Source organism: Gracilinanus agilis, chromosome 1 (assembly GCF_016433145.1).
Source record: "Gracilinanus agilis isolate LMUSP501 chromosome 1, AgileGrace, whole genome shotgun sequence".
Lineage (NCBI taxonomy): Eukaryota > Metazoa > Chordata > Mammalia > Didelphimorphia > Didelphidae > Gracilinanus > Gracilinanus agilis.
In genome coordinates, this window is record NC_058130.1 from 140,699,938 (window position 1) to 140,718,394 (window position 18,457).

The following is an 18,457-nucleotide window of genomic DNA, read 5'->3' on the forward strand; positions in this document are numbered from 1 at the left end:
ATTGGGTGTAAGATGCAAAAGGGAAGTCAACAGGGCCTCAAAGTCAAGCGTTAGGTTGGAGATGGAGAGGTCATTATATATTTAAGTCAGAAAATACTGATGACAATGGTGGGTTTCTCCTCCCTTCAGTTGTGTGGTCTTGTTTCCTTTGGAGGTCTAGGCAGCCAATTTTACAACAGTCTTTACAATAGCCGATTCATATTGGTGGATCAAACCCAGTCTTGGTGTGCACAAACACTTATTTTATTGAAAAGTGTTTATCCCATCATAAAATCATATGGCTTTGGACAATGAACATGATACTCAAACACAAAAAAGCAGGTGAAAAGTGGCATTTCTTGGGGTTCCAACCCAGACTTTTCCTCCTGGGCTAGACAGGAACAGCCTTGTCAGTAGGATGCTGGTCCAAATGATGTTAGAGCAGCATGGAGAGCAGGTCAGTAATAAAAGGAGATATCCTGGGATGAGGATCTTGGCTAGAATCATCAAAGCCATGTTGAAGCTAAGAGAATCCAGTTACCCAGACTCTACCAGTGAAGGCTAGTGACCAGCAGGGTCTCCTGACAGCAAGTATCAATTTTTCCCACTCCCAGGAAAAGCCCGTTATAACTATGAAAACACCAATTCTTCTCATATATTATTCTAGACTGGGACACTGGTTCTCAAGAGGAATCTGTTCCCAAACTGGGAATCAGGACACAGGGAACCAGAAGTCCACTCCCCACTCCTCAAACCCATGAGGTAGGGCCTTTTCCTGTTCCCTTCAACACTGAAAGCCACATCCCAAAGAAAAAATGGACACTCAACCCAAGTTGGTTCTCTTCTTGGACACAATGCAGCTTTGGTCCTGTATTTTCTATTGTTGAATTAATCCCTACCAAAATGGCCCTCAGCCTCAAGGACAAATGTTGAGGGGCTATTTATTTAGAAGATGAAGATGGCCAAAATTTCTCTCATCCAGCCCTCTGACCACCAAGTCCTGCCTTATAAGCCCCACAGGCTCCCTCAATGACATTACAAAGCAAAGCTACAAAGGGCCAAACCCAGGACAAAGATCCTAGCTGGTAGATGGTGGATCAATACCAATAACTCTCTTCTGGCTATATCCTTGTGCCTCTGCTTATAATCTAGGGGCTGGAGAAGTTTGAGAGATTGTTGTAAGGAAATGCTGTATCCCTTTTCTTCAGCTCATAAAGGAACATCACAGCTCTGTCGGCCTCATATGGCAAATATCTATTATAAATACATGAAGCCTCTCCTTTAAAGTAAACTAAACAATTAACACGGACCCTTGATGTCAGTGTACCAAGCATACACCACTGCTCCAGATATATAGAACCAGGCTATGGTTCTAAAATAGATCCTATTTTGAAAATAGATTACTGCATAAAAAGGTAGTTTACATAACACTATTGCAATAGCACAACGTAAACTGCCCTACCCTGAGTATACTTGAAAGGTCCAAGTGCTTGCTCCTTGCTTAATTGGTTGCCTTTCTAACCCTGCCTCCGACTCACGGTCAGATGAGTGCCAGCAGGGAAGGGATGGGCAACAGACACAGATGCGATGGGGCAATCATTCCTAGTGGAGGATGTCAAGAAATATGTATTTATAAAAAAAGATAGAGGGAGAGAAAATTGAAACAGGGAGAGAAGAGAGAGGCATGTCAAGAGGATTCCAGCCCACGCTAAGATTGAGGATGAAGAGACATGTTTTAGGCTGACACAAAAAGACATTTTTCAAAGCATGAGGTCTTAGTCATAGAAAAGATAGAATTTCCAGTTTAAATGGGAAACAAAATGACTTTTTTTTTTCATGCCCTAACGTGTATGCATACTGAAGTGGTGAACACGGGATGATTATTTCATTAGTCCAAAATCTGGGTCACTCATGGTGGAAAAATCCTTAATGGCCTCCTTTGCTCCAGGGGCTATCTCCTGATTCTGTCCTAATTCCCAGAGCCATGAGCTTCAGCCTGCTTTTGAGCTTAGGAAACCTTAGAGCCCCAAGCCTGATGAGGAAGGGAAGGAGAAGATGACCCAGAGATGGAGATTGCCTAAGGAGAATTCCAGTTTGAATCCATAAGCCTCCTAGCCTCCCAACTAAGGATCTTTTGGAATTCAGTTCTATAATGCCAGCACGGCACAAACTCTCAGAACACAGCAAAGTATGTGACACTTTATACCCAAAGGCATGAGGCTGAGAGAAGGAAGCTGGAGATTTGGGAACATCTAAGCGGGCCCGGGAAAGAGAAGAGATGTGGCCCAGAACATTGCTAGAGATTCCAATTTGGGAATCAGCATGTCAGATGAGTAAGTGTGAACTGGGGTACAGTTTATGCCTAATGGAAGGAGACCGAACGGCTGAGAACCCCAAAGACTGTATTTCTACAGTCTCCCTGGGTGCCAAATCTCCCCATTGTAATCCTAGGTTAAAGGTTGGGATCAGGAGGAAATATCTTCCGGTTGACCACTGTGGGGTTCTGCTGGGGTTTTGCTGGTTCCCCTCCCCTCAGGTATGCCACCCTAAAATCAAGCAGGGAAGGCAGAGAGGTCCCACCAATGTCTGAAGCCAGTCCCAAGCCTCCCTTCCAGACAGATAGAGGTAGGTGCCTTCTTTAGGAGACTGAGCCTGAAAACTTTAAAAATTCTAAACAAGCTATGATCTTGGAGGTCCCTCTGCTTCCTCAGCCCCTCCGAAGGGCCCTGAGATTGGGAACACAGAGTTTAGAGGACTTAGTGAGATGGGAAGAGTGCATCGTGAAATGCCAGTTGAGGCTATAATATAATGGGCTCTGAGGCAGAGGCAGGGAGAAATCATCAGGGAGTGCTCCTCCAGTGCGTGGGTAACCCTGATCTGTCCTGGCAGGATGAAGAGAAGCCAACTGCAGCATCAGTGTCTGGTGGGACCCAGACCTTCCCCTTACTTGTTCTTCACCAGAGTCTTGTAAAGGGTGAATCCAATAACTGCAGCCACAGTGGCCCCCAGGGTCATCCGGAGCCAAAAGGAAGCTGTTCGAAGTTCTAAATCACTCAATTGCCTATAGGAAAAGAGAAGACATAAATCTTTGGTGAAGAAGCCCAAACTCATTCTCTCAGTGCCCTTCCTTGGGTACAGCCATCCCTCCCCCACTGAGAAGCAGCCTTTCTTCAGTCACTCTCATTTCTATAAAAAAGGAGTCTGATTGCAGCCAAATGAACACAGGAAAATCACAAAGCTCCTAATTCAAAGACTGATGAAAACCCTGGAATAAACATTCCTTACTTGCTGAGAATGATTACCCATATTCATTTACAGAGCCCTGCACAGCATGGCAGATGAGGGAACACCTAAGGATTTGTGAACTTCCCTCCAATGTTCAAATGGCATGATGGGGGAAAGGGGGGAATGAGCTTTTCAGCTTGTAGACCTTCACTGATAATGCTCAATTTCTAGATATTCTAGCCTCCCTTTTTTGCTTTTTGATAGATATTTATGCATATTTTGAACCTGGGGCCAGTGCCTTGAAATAAGTAACCAGATTCCCTCTAAAACTCTCCCTTGGAGCTACCGTCAGAAAGAGAGATGACCAGCCAGAGGGCAGAATGATCTGGCTTGATGTAGTTACTCTTATGTCCCCAAGCAGGATGGGAGGAAGGGAAAACAAGAATTGATTTCTCTTATGATTCAGTCAAAGGAGAATGAAAAGCACATTGCTGGTGTTCTAGAAATACCAATGGCTGTTTTAACCTTGTCCAAAATGATTGAACAAAACAGAGGGTAAGGAGAAAGTTAAAGACCACCCACTATGATAGAGGTCCTAAGGCCTATGAAATGCTCAGATTTACTAAGTGGCATCTGCCACTTAAACTGGGATAATGGGGAAAAGCACTAATCTCTGCCACTCTGGGCAAGTCTCTGAATCTAAGGTTCATTTTCTTTCTTTCTGTCTATCTACCTGCCTTTCTACACCTGTCTACCTGTCTATATCTACCTGACTATCTATTCATCTAATTTCTCTTTTTCTGTCTGTCTGTCTGTCTGTCTGTCTATCTCTCCATTTATTTACCCTTGCCCTCTGGCTTAGAATTAATACTAAGTATGGGTAGGAAGGCTAGACAATAGGGGTTAAGTGACTTGCCCAGGGTCACATAGCCAGGAAGTATCTGAGGCCATATTTGAACCTAGGTCCTACTGACTCCAGGACTCTATCCATTGTGCCTGTTTTCACCTAGCTGCCCCCAAGCCTTACTTTTCTCATCTATATAATGTTAATGATCCCTGTTCTGATGACCTCAGAGTCATTATGAGTATCAAATGAACAGAAGGCTGTAAAACCACTCTGAAAAGTAATGTAGATATAAAAATATTATTGTTTCCCTCTTGTAGACTGCTTAGTGCAGTGCCTGGCAAATTGTAAGCGCTTAATAAAATACTTATTCCCTCTCTTCTTCAAGGGTAATCCCATCAGATTCCCTAAGATGTCCTCAAGAGGCTGTCTCTCCCACAGAACCCCAAGTCCCAAAGACACTGAAGTCTGATTTTTTTTTTTTTGGTTAAAAATAACAATGCTCTGTGTGCTGGCCATGGTACCCACGGGAAAGCAGCCAAAGTTGCCAGCCGAGTGAAAACAGTGGTGCTAGGAGCACTGGGGCCAATGCTGGTGAAGAAACATGGTGGAGGGAGGTGGTGCCTGTAGCAGAACTCAGCTGGGGACAACCCATGTTGTGGGAACACTTCTGGCAGATCAGACTTGGTGGCAACAAAGAGGCAAGGGATCTGTCCATCCATGTAGTATTGCTATAAAAAGGGAAGAGAACACAGTGTGAGAACTATCTCTGCAGACTCACTGGGAGGAGGATCCAGGAGCACCAAGGTTACTAGGGGAAGTACAACTCATTTGGCAGATGACCAGGCATTGAAGAAATGCCTATGACTATACTATGAAGGGTGGGCGCCCTGCCCATGTGAGACCCATGCTCTCCCTATACTAGGCTAACTCAGTATTAGCCTGAACAGCAAGCCCTATGTATGGGACTGGCCTTTTCTTTCTAAGAAAAAGATCTGGGACAAATGAATGACTTGCCTTATAAATACTGGTGCAGTAGATGAAGGATTTAGGGTCGTCCACAGCAAACATCAAGCAGGCAACATCACAGGCTACACTGGATGCTGTGGTCAATTGTGTGTCTGCTTCTGATTCAAACAGCTGAGGGACAGGGAGACAACAAAGGCAGAGAGCACCGAGTCAGCTCTCAGCAGGTCCCAGTCCAATGGCTGCAGGTCACTCCCTCCTCAGGCCAGGGCGAGAAAAGAAGGCCTCCCACAGCTGAACTGGCACTAAGTACCTATATCCCAGAGGTTCCTCTGCTGAAGACAGGGATAGGCCTGGAGATACTAGTTCAAAATCTAACTTCTGACCATGGTCAAGTTCTTTGTTACCCCTATTTGGGGCTTTAGTCTCCTTACAAGCAAACATGATATCTAAATGCACAAGGGATACCCAATCTATTATGACAGATGAAGAGAATGTCCAAAAATGCAAACTGAGGCTTTGTAGAAAACTCCCCCTTTTAGGTAGCACACAGTTCCCTAGCTATCAGGGAATTCACTACAAGAAAGATGAACCCTAACCTTCCTCTCTTGGGGAGAAGAAAGTGCTTAGAAATATGTAAATGTGCTTTATATATTTTCAAGGACAAACATCCCAAAGTGATGAAATTGTAAAATGACCATGGAGGAGGAAGGAATGGCACCTTAATTCCCAAAGTAGGTTTCAGATGGTTAGTTGTCCTTGTTTCTGGTTGAGACAGAACTATTTGGTTGTCAAATCTCCCCTTTTTAGAACTGTCTAAGAAAACGGCAATCCCATCTCCTGGCAGATCCAGGTGCTTATTTCCAGAGATGAAGAGTCTCTTCCCTGAGCTGCCACTGTCTCTGAATGTCCCCAGACTTACTATTAAATATTTCTCCTGCCCGTTGACTTGCACTGTGTTGATGGCATAGAAGGATTGTTCTCCTGGGTGCTCCCTGAGGGCCTGCAACCAAGGCAGGCATGGATGAACAAAAGGATATTAAAGTGACGAAATACACACCCAAAAGGTGTCCCCAACACCTCCATCCCCAGCAGAGCCTTGCCTCACTGACTTTTAGATGAGACAGTATGAGGCATTGTGGCTTCATTAGCCAAAAGCTATAGAAAGATATACCAGTGATGGCGAACCTTTTAGAGGTGGAGTGCCAGGCCGTTTTACCCGCCCCCAGACTGAATGATGTGCCCCACCCACCCACCCACCCCTGTTGTTCCCTTATCCCAGACAGGAGAGGGAGGAAGAGCTCCCATTGGGTTGCTGGGCAGAGGGATGGGGAAATGAGTTATGTCCTCAGGTACATGGAGAAGAGGAGGGGAACAGCTGGTCCCTCTGGCTTTCTAGTAAACTCTGGTGGGCAACTGCAGATGTGCTGCAGAGGGCTCTGTGTGCTCTTTTTGGCACACAATCCATAGGTTTGCTATCACAAATATATACAATGGGAAAAGGGACAAACTCACCTCTAAGTTCTTCCCAAGGAAAGCCCGTAGGAATGCTGACTTGCCTACACCCCGAGAACCAATCACTTTACAGAGGAAGACATTCCTCTGAGTTTGTCCCTTTTCCAGATCCATCGTCTTCTCTCGAGTGACTTTAGCAGAGAAAACACAAGATACAGTCAATGACCATGAAGGAAGGTCTCTATAATCCTCACATTCCATGGGAACTAATGAGGCCTCCTACCTGTGATGGAATGTGTCTGAGAGTCTTGTTCACACAGGATAGGGTAACCCAGGTAACCAAGGTGCTCCAGGCAGTGGTGAATGTTCAGGTAGGCTACTAACCTGGAGAAGCAAGAAAGGAGAATGCAGCCAGTTATGAGGAACAAGGGAAGGCCTAGTGAAGTCTAAAGTGAACATATGTTAAGGGGGATGGAGAGGGACTACGCTTACGTCCACTGGCAGAGGAATCCATGCAGGGAAAGCAGGCCTTTATCATTGGTGCATACCGTGTTGTAGAGTTCAGGGCCCCAAGGCAGAGAAGGGAATGGACTAAAGAAGCTCTGAAGCTCAGAAGGGGAGAGGGCTCCATCTTGGTCCTGGAAACACAAGAAGTGTCTCAAATGACCACCTTGAAAAGGGTGGGCCAATGCCACTATCATGGCATAGCTGTGGCTACTGGGTCAAGGCTGGAGAGGGAAAATAGGGAAAGGGAATGTGTTTATGGTTTTTAGACAGAGGAATGGGAGAGACTGCAGAGAGGCATGTGAGACCTAGTGAAAAATAATGATGGTTGTGCTAGGTGAGCTTGAAGTGTGTTTTTAATTCTCACCTTGTCATGCTTCTCAAACATCTTTTGCAAGAATTGGTAACCAAAGTGATTGAGCTCAGTGGTACAGCCAGGAGGAACACGGATCCTGGAGGCGGAGAAGGAAATTGTTAGGGTGGGTGTGGGGTGGAGAGAAGAGGCCTAAAGCAGTTAATTACTTGATCAAATATATTTGGGGAACTGATAACTCCTAAGTTATAGGTTCCATTGGTCATAGGTCACCCCTAGCTGACCACCATTAATAAATAGCTTATTCAGAACCCCATGCTAACCTAACCAAAGAGATTTCTCATCCAAATATGCACATAAAAGTTATTCCTGACTTAGATCCATTTGAACTAGAGGAATCATGTTTATCTTTTTATAAATCATCCCCCCATAAGAAGTGGGAAATCAATAAAAGGTGGGTAAAAGACTTTCTTAGCAAATATTGGGCCAAGGAAGGTACAAGTTCACCAAGGCCATCATTATAGGGACATTACTGCACTGCTTACCAGAAATTTTATTCTCTACAGGAGGATAGCTACCACTTTCCTAATTAGTAAATTTGAACTCAGTATATAGTTTAATTGCCTACCTCTAAGGCAATGCTTTTGAAATACAGGTCACCTCTCCTTCCTAGAGAGGTTATACACCGGAGGTCTCCAAATCAGAAATGATTGTGGAATGTAGCCTGGGTTACATGATTTTCTTCCTGATTACAGAAATTTATTGCGCATGGGCACTAAGCTAAGATGGCTGGGGAATAATAGCAACAAACCCTGATTTGACTGAGTCATGGATTGATTATTGTGCCAAACAGGTCTTATATTTAAGATGGTGTTCAGATTTACTGTTTTGTTTGGAAACCATAAATATATCTAGCTGTCACTTCTACTGCCCCAACTATAACATGCCCACTTGATAATATAATAGCTGAGATGATCCCAGGGGAATCATCAGGCAGGGAATATGGTATCCCTGGTACAAAAGGTAACCAGGACTATCAGCTCCACTCATTTAACTTGAAGGAGGTCCTCTTAGGTTTGAGTGATGGGGTAACTCCACAGCAGCCCATCAGGTTAACCAGAGAGGCCAGAGCCTGGCTTCTTAGGACAAACAAAGCCTAGCATGGTTCTCTAGCTCCTTCCCCTTCAGACCTCAGAGTGTCACATACAGTGGATGAAGATAGTCATCAGTCAGCTCCAGCTCATCGTCATAGCCGAAGCGGCGTAGGATGGTCCAGGTGGTCTCATGACGGCCCCTCTGAATGAAGAGGGTATTCAGAAAGAGGAAGCCTGGAGAAAAAGTTGGGAATAGCATTCAGAAGAGCAATATCTACCTAGGAAACCCTTTCAGATCCATTATCAAACCTCTGGAACTCAGAAATAAGACAAACAGTTGGATCTAGCTGAATGGATTAAGCAATACACCGGACATCAGGAGGTCTGGAATTCATTCCTGTCTAATTCTTCACTTGCTATGACCTTGGGCAAGTCACCTAACCTTTTGGGACCTCATTAAAAGCATTATGAGCTTTAAAAATAATAATTCAAGGTTGTAGAGAGCTCTGTGTAAACCAGCCTGAGCTTAAAGCAGAATTGGATAATATAACAAGATAGTAAAGCTACCTTCCTATCTGTCTAGATTCCTGATGTGGACAACCTGATGGGAAGCTCCCTCAATAAGGAATAAAGGGGCAGTGGTAGCTGAGTAGCTCAGTGGCTTGAGAACCAGGCCTAGAGATGGGAGGTCCTAGGTTCAAATCTGGCCTCAGACACTTCCTAGCTATGTGTCTCTGGGCAAGTCACTTAAACCTCCACTGCCTAGCCCTTACCACTCTTCTGCCTTGGAACTAATACATAGTATTGATTCTAAGGTGGAAGGTAAGGGCTAAAAAAAAAAGGAATGAAGGGGGATATACATTCAAGTAAAAAATTACCATCCAAGCTCAGCCCATCATCCTTCACGCCATCTGTTGTATTCTTACACACCACCATTTTCACATCCTCCAGGGCTTGGGGTGCCAAAGGATTTCCAAAACATGATTTCTGACCACAAGAGAAATACAAATGAAGATCAAGAAAATGGGGGAGGCAAGATTTTCAGCCCAACTGCTGCACAGAAAATCAGGCACATACCCAGCTAGATAAGCTCTGAGCTTCTATCAGAGGACTAGCTATAACCCCAGGAAAAAAGAATTGATAGGATTTGTTCCAAGTAAATGGGACAAGATAGGGACAGAAAGTTGAAAATGCCAAAATGCTTAAGAAGATGCTTCTAATTAGGCATCTTCTAATAGCCCCTACTATCATAATTTCTCCAGCACTCACCTGAAAGTAATTAAGCTCATCATCACTCAGCACCTGGTTGTTGTCCTGGTCAGAGAGTCTGAAGATGCGAGTGAGCGCTTGAGCACAAGCTGGCCTTAGCTGTGAGGAAATAAATTGAAACTTGTTCACCTAGCAAAGTCACATGAAGCCAACCCCCATACCACAAAGAAGCCTAACATTCTTGGAAGTGCTGAGAAACAAGAGTTAGGAAGGGTCTTTTTCTTCTCTACTTCCTATTATCTACTTGGCAAATTAGTCAAACAGTGCTTCTCTACCCACTGCTCCCATCATTCTATTCTTTGTCAGTCTTCAGAAAAGCAGATGGGGTTAAAAAAAACCCAAGAAGATATCTATATCTATCTATTTTATTCTGAGAGACACTCAGGCAAGGACTGGGTAGGAAAAGAAGCTGAACTCTAGTTTAAAACCAGGTCTGAGCAGTATAAGCTTGTAATAACATATGGTTCAATTGACCCCTACTGGTACAAATGTCTCAGAATTGGCTGTGTTCCCTTGGATAGCATCTGTGGCCTATACCAACAAACACTATGGTTGCTGGAAGGATACAAGTGAAATGTGTAAAACTATCCCCCAAAGTATCCAATGTGAATTAATGTTGTATGATGGGAGCCAAAAAAGTGGTATCATTAAATGTCTCAGGGAACAAGGAGGGTGGTCTATTTCCTAGGCCTAGGGCAGGGGTTGGCAACCTTTTTGGCCGTGAGAGCCATAAACGCCTGCGGAAGGAGGAGGATGGAGGTGGAAGGTGCTGGAATATGGGGCGGGGGCTGAAGGGCCCCCTGGGGCACATCCTGGGATTCTGCCAGGACTGGCCAGTCAGGAGGTGGAGCCAGATATGGCTCCATACGTTGTCGACCCTTGGCTTAGGGGAACCTTTAGCTTGTAGGACTCAAGTTTTGAGCTTTTGGTCCATGTTAAGCCAAATTTAAATTGGCCTACAGCCAACTAGAAAAAGCACTGGATATTACAGTTAGCAGATCTGGGTTCTAATTCCAGGTATGCACTAATTCACAAAATGACCCTACGTAAGTCTTTTCTTCTGTTTCCTTATCTGTAAAATAAGTTGGTTAGCTGGAAAAACTTACATGAACTGATACAAATTGAAGCCAGCAGAACCAGGAGACCACCGTGCATAACAACAGCAATATTATCAACTGTGACTGGCTTAGCTATTCTCAGCAATACAAAGATCCAAGACAATTCTGAAGGCTCTAGATGAAAAATGCTATCCACTTTCAGAGAAAGAACTGATGGAATCTGAATATAGATCAAAGCATACTTTTTTTACCTTATTTTAAAATATTTTTGCCTGTTTTCTTTCACAATATGACTGATATGGAAATTTGTTTTGTATGACTTGACATGTATAACCTTTATCAAATTGCCTTCTCAATGAAGAAGGAAGGGAAGGAGAGAATTTGAAACTCATGAAGGTTAAAAATTTGTTTTTCTACATGTAATTAGAAAAAAAAATTAGAAAGGCAAAAAAGAAAGTTGATTAGACAAGGTCACTAAAAGCCTTTCTGGGTCTGAAATCCAATCAAAGGACTCTATACTGATATAAGCTACCTTTCCTGAGTCACCCTTAAAGACTTGAAAGAAAAAATAATAAAGGATTTGTAGGGGAATGATCAATGGTCAAGATTTAGACATATTTGACTTCAAAGTGGAAGCCAAACCCAGGTAGGCCTGTACCTTCACATAGATAATCCACATTCTCACCTGCTTCTCCTCTGGATCATACAAAGGGGCTGTAGGGTGCAAAACTGCCTTTTGAGCATAATAGAACAGTTCTGAGATGTTTTTCAAGTTCTTGGCAGAACACTAGGAGAAATACAACAAAACAGAATATGAAGAGGAGACACATCTATTCCTCAAGATTCCAGAAGACAGGCCTGGGTCAGGTGGAATCAAATCAGAGATCTCATTCAAGAATAAAACTAATAGTAAAATAGAACTGCTGCCATAAGTACTCTTGTTAATGTCAAGACACAGCTTTCCTCAGGAGAACTGTTCCCTCCCCAGCCCTGAAAATTGGAACAATTCATTTGATTCAAAGTCATGGCAGGGAAGAAGCATGCTGAATACACATAAGGTTGACCTTGGATTACTCTCCATTATTAAGTAGAAAGTTTGAACTCTGGCCTGGCATTTAAATCTCTTTCTAAGCTGGCTCCAATCTCCTTTTTTAGCCTTACTTCCCACAATCCCCCACTGAGAAATTCTCCAATGAAGCAAATTATTCAACTTCCCTCCAAAACACCTTGCAGTCTTATTTCCTAATCCTTGGATTGTTTCCCTTTCTACCACCTGGATACCATCCTCTCTCCTTCTCACTAGCTCTAATCCTGTCCATTCATAAATGCCCAGCTCAAATATCCATTTCCTACATGAAATTTTACCTGACCACACTAGCTGATGATTTTTCTCTCATTTTTACGATAGAATTGAAACAAATTCCTGATTCCTACAGCCTTTTTTGGTTCTATCTCTCGTTTGCTACTTGTAGTATTTGTTTTCTTTGTATGTCTTATCCTTCTACTAAATTACAAGCATCCTAAAGGCAGACACTGTGACTTTTTTGGACCTTCTATGGTCCCCAAACAGTGTTGGTACAGAGGAAATCAAATCCATAACACCTGAATTTCTGGAGAAATCCCAGATCTAATATATAACCCTTTAAATCACCAGATTCCTTCACTATTTTTTACTACCCTGTCTAAGGAGCAGAAAGTAGAAACAAATCATTCATGAAGAGAAGCTCCCTAGAGGGGGACGGGCTATGCTGTCATGTAATTCTACTTGTCCTTTATGGCTTCCCTGGCTCTGGCCTGTCACTCACCTCTACACAGGTCTCTATCTCAGAAAACTGGTTCATGATTGGAAGAATGGTCTCCATGGAACTCCCAGAGCGTAGGTCTGACTTGTTCCCTACTAGAATAATAGGGATTCTGGGAAGATAATGAAAAGTAGAAGCTTTACAGAGAGAAAGGTTTAGGGACCATTCGATAACAAATAAGTCTAACCCATGTACAGGTGACATAAAGGGTTGTGCTTGAAATACATACCACAGAGCCACCTCCTACCCATTTCAGAGAAATCACACTTAGTACCTGGGCCCTTTTTCTGATCTTCCATTCACCAATGGAATCCACTTTGTTCGGATCTGAAAAATAATTTCCCACCCAACATTCAAAAACACATTTATTGAGTACCTACCATATCAGACAGTGTGGGGGAGACACAAAGATGAGTAAGATAGTTTTTACTCCAAAGAAGTTTTCTTTCTAGTACTACAGATAAGGGAGTGATATACAAACTGAACCTGTGATTTCACTGGAATAGGAAATTCCTGAAGAATGGAATTCCCTCTACTAATGCTGATTAGAATCTGAAACTTAAGTCTTAAAAGCTGCCTACAGCTATGGTATCAAATTCAAATAAGAACAGATCCCTGCAGTTGCATATTGACTTATAAAACTACAAATTAACATTATTTATTTTATAATGTATTTTTATCTAATTTGTAAAAAACTTTCAAATTACAGCTTAATCTGATTCTGGTAGTAATTTGGAATTGTAGCCCTCTGACACCTCTAGCCTATAAGTTAAATGCTTTTGCCCAGGGACACAGAAACAGCATGTGTCAAAAGCAGGACTTGAACTTGGGTCTTCTGAATTCTGAGGCCAGATTTTCATTCACTATACCATTCCGACTCTTAATTGAGAGATGTGCACAAATAACTATAACAATAAGGTTCATGGAAGGGAGAGATTTACTTTCGGATAGGATGAATCAGGGAAAATTTACTAATGAGGGTTTGAGCCACATCTGAGCCAATACCATGAAAGCCAAACAGACCAATAAGACCCACCCAGATGTGCCCTGGGCAAAAAAAGACACATGCATTAGCTCCAAAATGTCAATTTGGGAAGCAGCCTACAAGGTCTGTAGGCCTTGTTAACAACAACCTTCCAGAATTAATAGATCACATTCTTGGAACAGATCCAGGTGACCTGGCCCTTTGACTATGGGCTTTCTCCTTTATACAGTTTACTTTTAAGAGAATTGGGCGGCCAATCAGAGAGACGCTCAAGCTTCCACAAGCAAGAGGGAAGCCTTGCAAATTAGCCCCTTATTCACTCATTGGGCCCCCCCAAGGTAAGTAATAGTTTATGCTAGATGGCAAAGAAAATAAAATTGACTACCTACATTCTTTCTAGAGAAGAGAGCAGGCAATATAAAACACAAACTAGCAATGCTCTAGTCCTTACAATCAGCACTGTAATATTCCTTGGATATTATAGAAGGGATTTTGTAGAATATATGAATTATATGGATTTTCCCCCCTCCCTTTAAGCCTTTAGGAATTTCATTGCTTTTTAACATCTTAAAGCTACAGAGGAAAGACAAAGGGATATAGACAGTGTTTATATTTCCCATTACAATAGGGAAAATTTCTACTTTTGTTTAGCTTTAGTGAAATAGAATTTAAAATTACTGATAAAATGAGATTTGATGATTCTTTGTAATTTCAATCATCCAAGTTTTTGTAGCTCCAAAAACAACAGATGGAGAGGTAGCTGTTTTGGCAAGGATTCCATAAAAGACTGTGAGCAATAAGTTAATCAAAGATTTCCCTTTTTGTCTACATATGAATCTAATTGCTCTTTCATTGGACTGTATATAACTCTAAGACGGGGATTGCATTTTCCTTTTCTTTGGGATTTCTCCTCCCCAGCTATGACCTGTAACATCTATTATTTTTCTCTGTATATAACGAGAATTTAACTATTGTGGACTGCCTTCTGAGAGAAAGCAGCAATTGTAGGTCTTAGGCAACAGTCTGAAGCTGAAAGCTTCTCTTACCTTCTCAATGGTGGAATCCTCAGAGACATCATATACCATGCATACCACATTTGCCTGCATAAAGGATCCAGAGTGGGAATGGGAAGAAATTAGAAGATGGACCATCTAATGCTCTTCCTAGAACAGGGAGATCTTTGCTCCTATAAAATCTTCCCATCTATCTCCTTCTCCATTCAGTCTCAGGCCACTAAATTTTAGACCCTTCTGCCTAAGTGTTGCTAGGCTCAATTCAGGAGTTGAGACCACTCCTCTGATTGGCATGTTACTCATAGTCCATACACAATGAAAGATGGTTCTAATAAGCAGAATGACAGATCATTAAGACACCAAAGCCAGTCCCTTTTATGAAGAAAGTCCCTCTTTATCCTGCATCACATAAGGCATGTTAGGAATGGAAGGGGCTTCATTGTTTACCTAAATTTAATTCTGTTCACAATATGAATGGGAATCTCACTGAAGTCCTAAAGAAAAGAGAAGGGATTTACCCAAGGTCATACAAAAAGTAAATGGCAGAGCCATAATGAGAACCAGATCTCTGGATTTCTGTTTTGTTGTTTTGTTTTGTTTTTTCACCATATTCTACCACTTTGGCTATCTCTATTTCCCATTTTATCCCGTAGTTTGTAATCTCAATCTCAATCTCACCTTGTGGATTTCATCCTGTAGTTCTTCCTCTGTCTGTTCTGTTTCTAAAATTAAAAAACACCATTACCCATTGCTAAATCATCCTCTTGTACTGGAACCCTAGATTCAGGACAGAAGGGTGTAGGGTGTACAGAGGACAGAAAGTGTAGGGTGATTTCCACTGAAGGAGCTGCTCTATGAGCAGAACATTTGGGCTAGAGTATTTACCCAGGACTACTTAGAGGAAGGGACCTACCTGAGTAATCAACAATGTGGGTGGGCACCTTCTCAGGAGTCACATCAGCTGGAATTGTGATCTCTTCAGCTCTAGGGGGAACCTTAGAAAAAATAAGTATTTACATGAGGGCAGAGAAGATTTGTGGGAGTAGAGGAATATGATTCCGCAATGAGGATGGGATATGCCAGTAAGAAATAAAAAAATTTGTAACTTCTGCTAGTCACAAGATTGTGGCCAAGGTCCTAAAATATTAGGCCCCAAGGCCAGATAGCATAAAACCCTTCCTACACACCAATCACTGTCTATAGATCACTGAAGTCACTGTTCCAGAGGTCAACTCATACTTTTTCCTTTGTGATTCAGGAAGAATATGATGGGAAATATTTAGCAGCTTAGCTGCTAGGTTTCATCAATTCCCTCAATGTCAACACTGAAGTAAAAAAATTTTGCTAGGAAAAAATGGTGACAGTTACCTGGCCTGGGAACCTACAAGTTACTTCAGCTACATGGAAGCTAGAGATAAAATGACATTACCCCATAACACTGTTATAAGGGATGGAGTCTAATGACATTTTCTTTTTTTTTTTTTTAAAGTTTTATTTAATTAATTAATTTTGAGTGTTTTTCCACTGTTACATGATTCATGTTCTTTCCTTCCCCTTCTCCCACCCCCTCCCATAGCCAATGAGCTATTCATGGGTTTTACATGTATCATTTAATGACATTTTCATGTCTTATCATAATCCCCCAGCAAAAGGAAAAAAATGACCCTACCTCATTGTCATGACAAAAGAATATACAGTTATAGCCAGAAAGGATCTGAAAAGTCATTTATTGTTCTCCATCCCCTCCCCCCACTTTACAGATAAGGAAAGCTTTACAAAGAGATTACTTGCCTATGGCAGAGCCATGATTCAAACTTAGGTTCTTGGATTCCAAAATCAATGTTCCTTCCACTGGAACACAAATTGCCCTCCCACCATAAGGTTGTATTCTCCAATTTAGCCACTACTCTACTCAAGAAGCTTCTCTACTATCTCTAAAATAAACATTTAAAACTCTTCCCCATTTGGCTCCAGCTGACCTTTTTAAGGTGGCTATACATTACTCCCCATGAAGTACTCTGTGGTCCAGCTAAACTAGTATGCTTGCTGGTCTTGTGGACAACATTTCAGCTCCATGCCTTTTCATATTCCATCCTTGGAAGACTCACCTGTCTCATTTCTACCTCTCAGTATCTTTTGTCTCTGTTCAAGGCATAGCTGAAGAGCCACTTGATTTAAGAAGTCTTTTCTTATTTCCCCAATTGCTAGTCATTTCCCTGGGCCCCATCAAATAACTCTGTATTTTGTATATGTTACGTATTTATAAGTAGGTTGTATGTCTAGTAGAATGGAAGCTCATGGAGAGTAGGGATTGTCTCATTTTAGTCTTTCTAATTCCTAGTGCATGTGGTCCTCAGCAGGTGCTTAATAAAACCTTGTTGATTAACTGAAGTCTCTGTTGTACTCATTATCTGCCTCTATTCCTTTTTTCTTCTCACACACTTAAAGACACAGAAATTCATGGTCAGTGACTACAGAGAAGGTAGATGGCAGAAATACAAAATAAGAAAATCAAGATAGCATAGGCTTTAGGGAAGTTAACCATCTTACTGTCTGAGAACAGGTGGTATATAGTTTCTGTGGTTCTACGCAGATCACAAGCAAATGAATGAAAATGAGGTCTTCCTAACTATTTCACTCACTGAACCTGTGACCTCATGGAAACAGCTTGAAGATGGCTGTTTGAGAGTACCTGTGGCTAATACAGAGAGCTGCTTATGGCTAAAACGGTCATTCCTCTCCCAGTAATCTCTGGAAGCAGCCCTCTCTGTCAAGAGCATAGACAGCTTCTCAAAGGACACAGACTTAAATCCAAGGAACACAAAGCAGCTAATCTCAGCCTCTTCCCACAAAGCAGCTAATCTCCAACACAGGGCAAGAGAAAAAAAAAATACTAGGCTAGGTATGAGAAGAAAAGACTTAGACTCCTTCGCTGCCCAGGAGAGGAAATGGTGGGTTCAGGGATGTAAAATGACTCCTAACAAGGAAATTAAATCCATGGGTTCTATGTGTCAGAATTATCATTCAGGCCTTTCCATTCCAAGGCTGCATTTGTACCAGACCAATGGGAAGACATGAGCTCAAGTGCTAGTCTGGTTACTATCTCATTGATTGGGGCAAGGCTGTGTCCCTTTCTGGGCCTCGGGTCAGTAACTGGATGATTTTTAATGTTCTTTTCATGCCTAAAGTTCTAAGACCTACATATGCCCCTTAGAGCTGCGTCCCCCCCTGCCTGACCCTGTCCCTCTCCGGGTCTCTGGGTGCCGGGCGCCCTTTCATTTCGGGGGTCACAAAGCTGTCATGGGGCTCAAAGAAGATGAGGAGAGGGAGGGGGTGCAAAGGATCGAGGAGCCTCCAGACCACGCCCCCAGGGTGAAGGAGTGCTGGCCCGGCCCGAGCTCATCCCGCTGCTGGACAGCGGCCCTCCGGGGAGGGCCTTCCCTCTATAGTACCCACAGTCCCCAGGGTCCGGAGCCCAGCGGCCCGGGTCCGCCCCACACGAAGCCGATCGTAGCGTATAGTCCAGGAGCCGGGGCAGGTCCTGCCGCTTTTCTGTGACCGAAAGCCGGTGCCCTCCCGGAGCCTCAGTTTCGCGCCTAGTAAATTAGGGGCAGGAATGCACTTACCTCCTCAGGGAACTCCTCGCCCACCAGGGCCATAATCAGGGAGGTCTTCCCCACCTGGGCTGCGAGAGGAGGCACAGGGGGAGGGGAGGGCAGAGAAAAGTGGAGAGGGTCAGCGCTGAGCCCTCCCTGCCCCGCGCCCAAGGTCACGCCAGGAGCCCTGCCACCCGCACTCCACCCCTCCCCTCCAACCCGCGAGTGCCCCAGAGGCTGACCGGACCCCGTCTCACCCTCGCCCAGCAGCAGGATCCGCACGTCCCGCTTCATGGTCCCAGCCGAGACTGCGGCTGCCTCTCTGCCGGCCGCTGGCTCCCCTCAGCCCGTACT

General features: G+C 43.3%; 1 protein-coding gene across 4 annotated transcripts; it reads right to left on the reverse strand.

Moving 5' to 3' along the window:
• Nucleotides 1–221: 221 nt before the first annotated feature.
• On the reverse strand, nucleotides 222–18,440 carry RHOT2 (ras homolog family member T2). Of its 4 annotated transcripts, XM_044657520.1 has the most exons (19): nucleotides 18,361–18,440; nucleotides 18,134–18,192; nucleotides 15,421–15,502; nucleotides 15,186–15,229; nucleotides 14,541–14,594; nucleotides 12,784–12,836; nucleotides 12,513–12,621; nucleotides 11,393–11,494; nucleotides 9,650–9,748; nucleotides 9,259–9,367; nucleotides 8,494–8,614; nucleotides 7,341–7,425; nucleotides 6,962–7,107; nucleotides 6,753–6,853; nucleotides 6,526–6,660; nucleotides 5,937–5,998; nucleotides 5,066–5,188; nucleotides 4,577–4,779; nucleotides 222–3,040 (listed from the first exon to the last, which is right to left on the reverse strand). In XM_044657520.1, exons 1-19 carry the CDS (start codon nucleotides 18,395–18,397, stop codon nucleotides 2,923–2,925), a joined length of 1,842 nt encoding a protein of 613 aa, XP_044513455.1. In that variant the 5' UTR covers nucleotides 18,398–18,440; the 3' UTR covers nucleotides 222–2,922. The 4 variants fall into 4 exon arrangements, with proteins under 4 accessions (XP_044513455.1, XP_044513464.1, XP_044513471.1 ...); XM_044657529.1 differs by lacking the exon at nucleotides 14,541–14,594; XM_044657536.1 differs by lacking the exon at nucleotides 9,650–9,748.
• Between the last annotated feature and the right edge of the window lie 17 nt (nucleotides 18,441–18,457).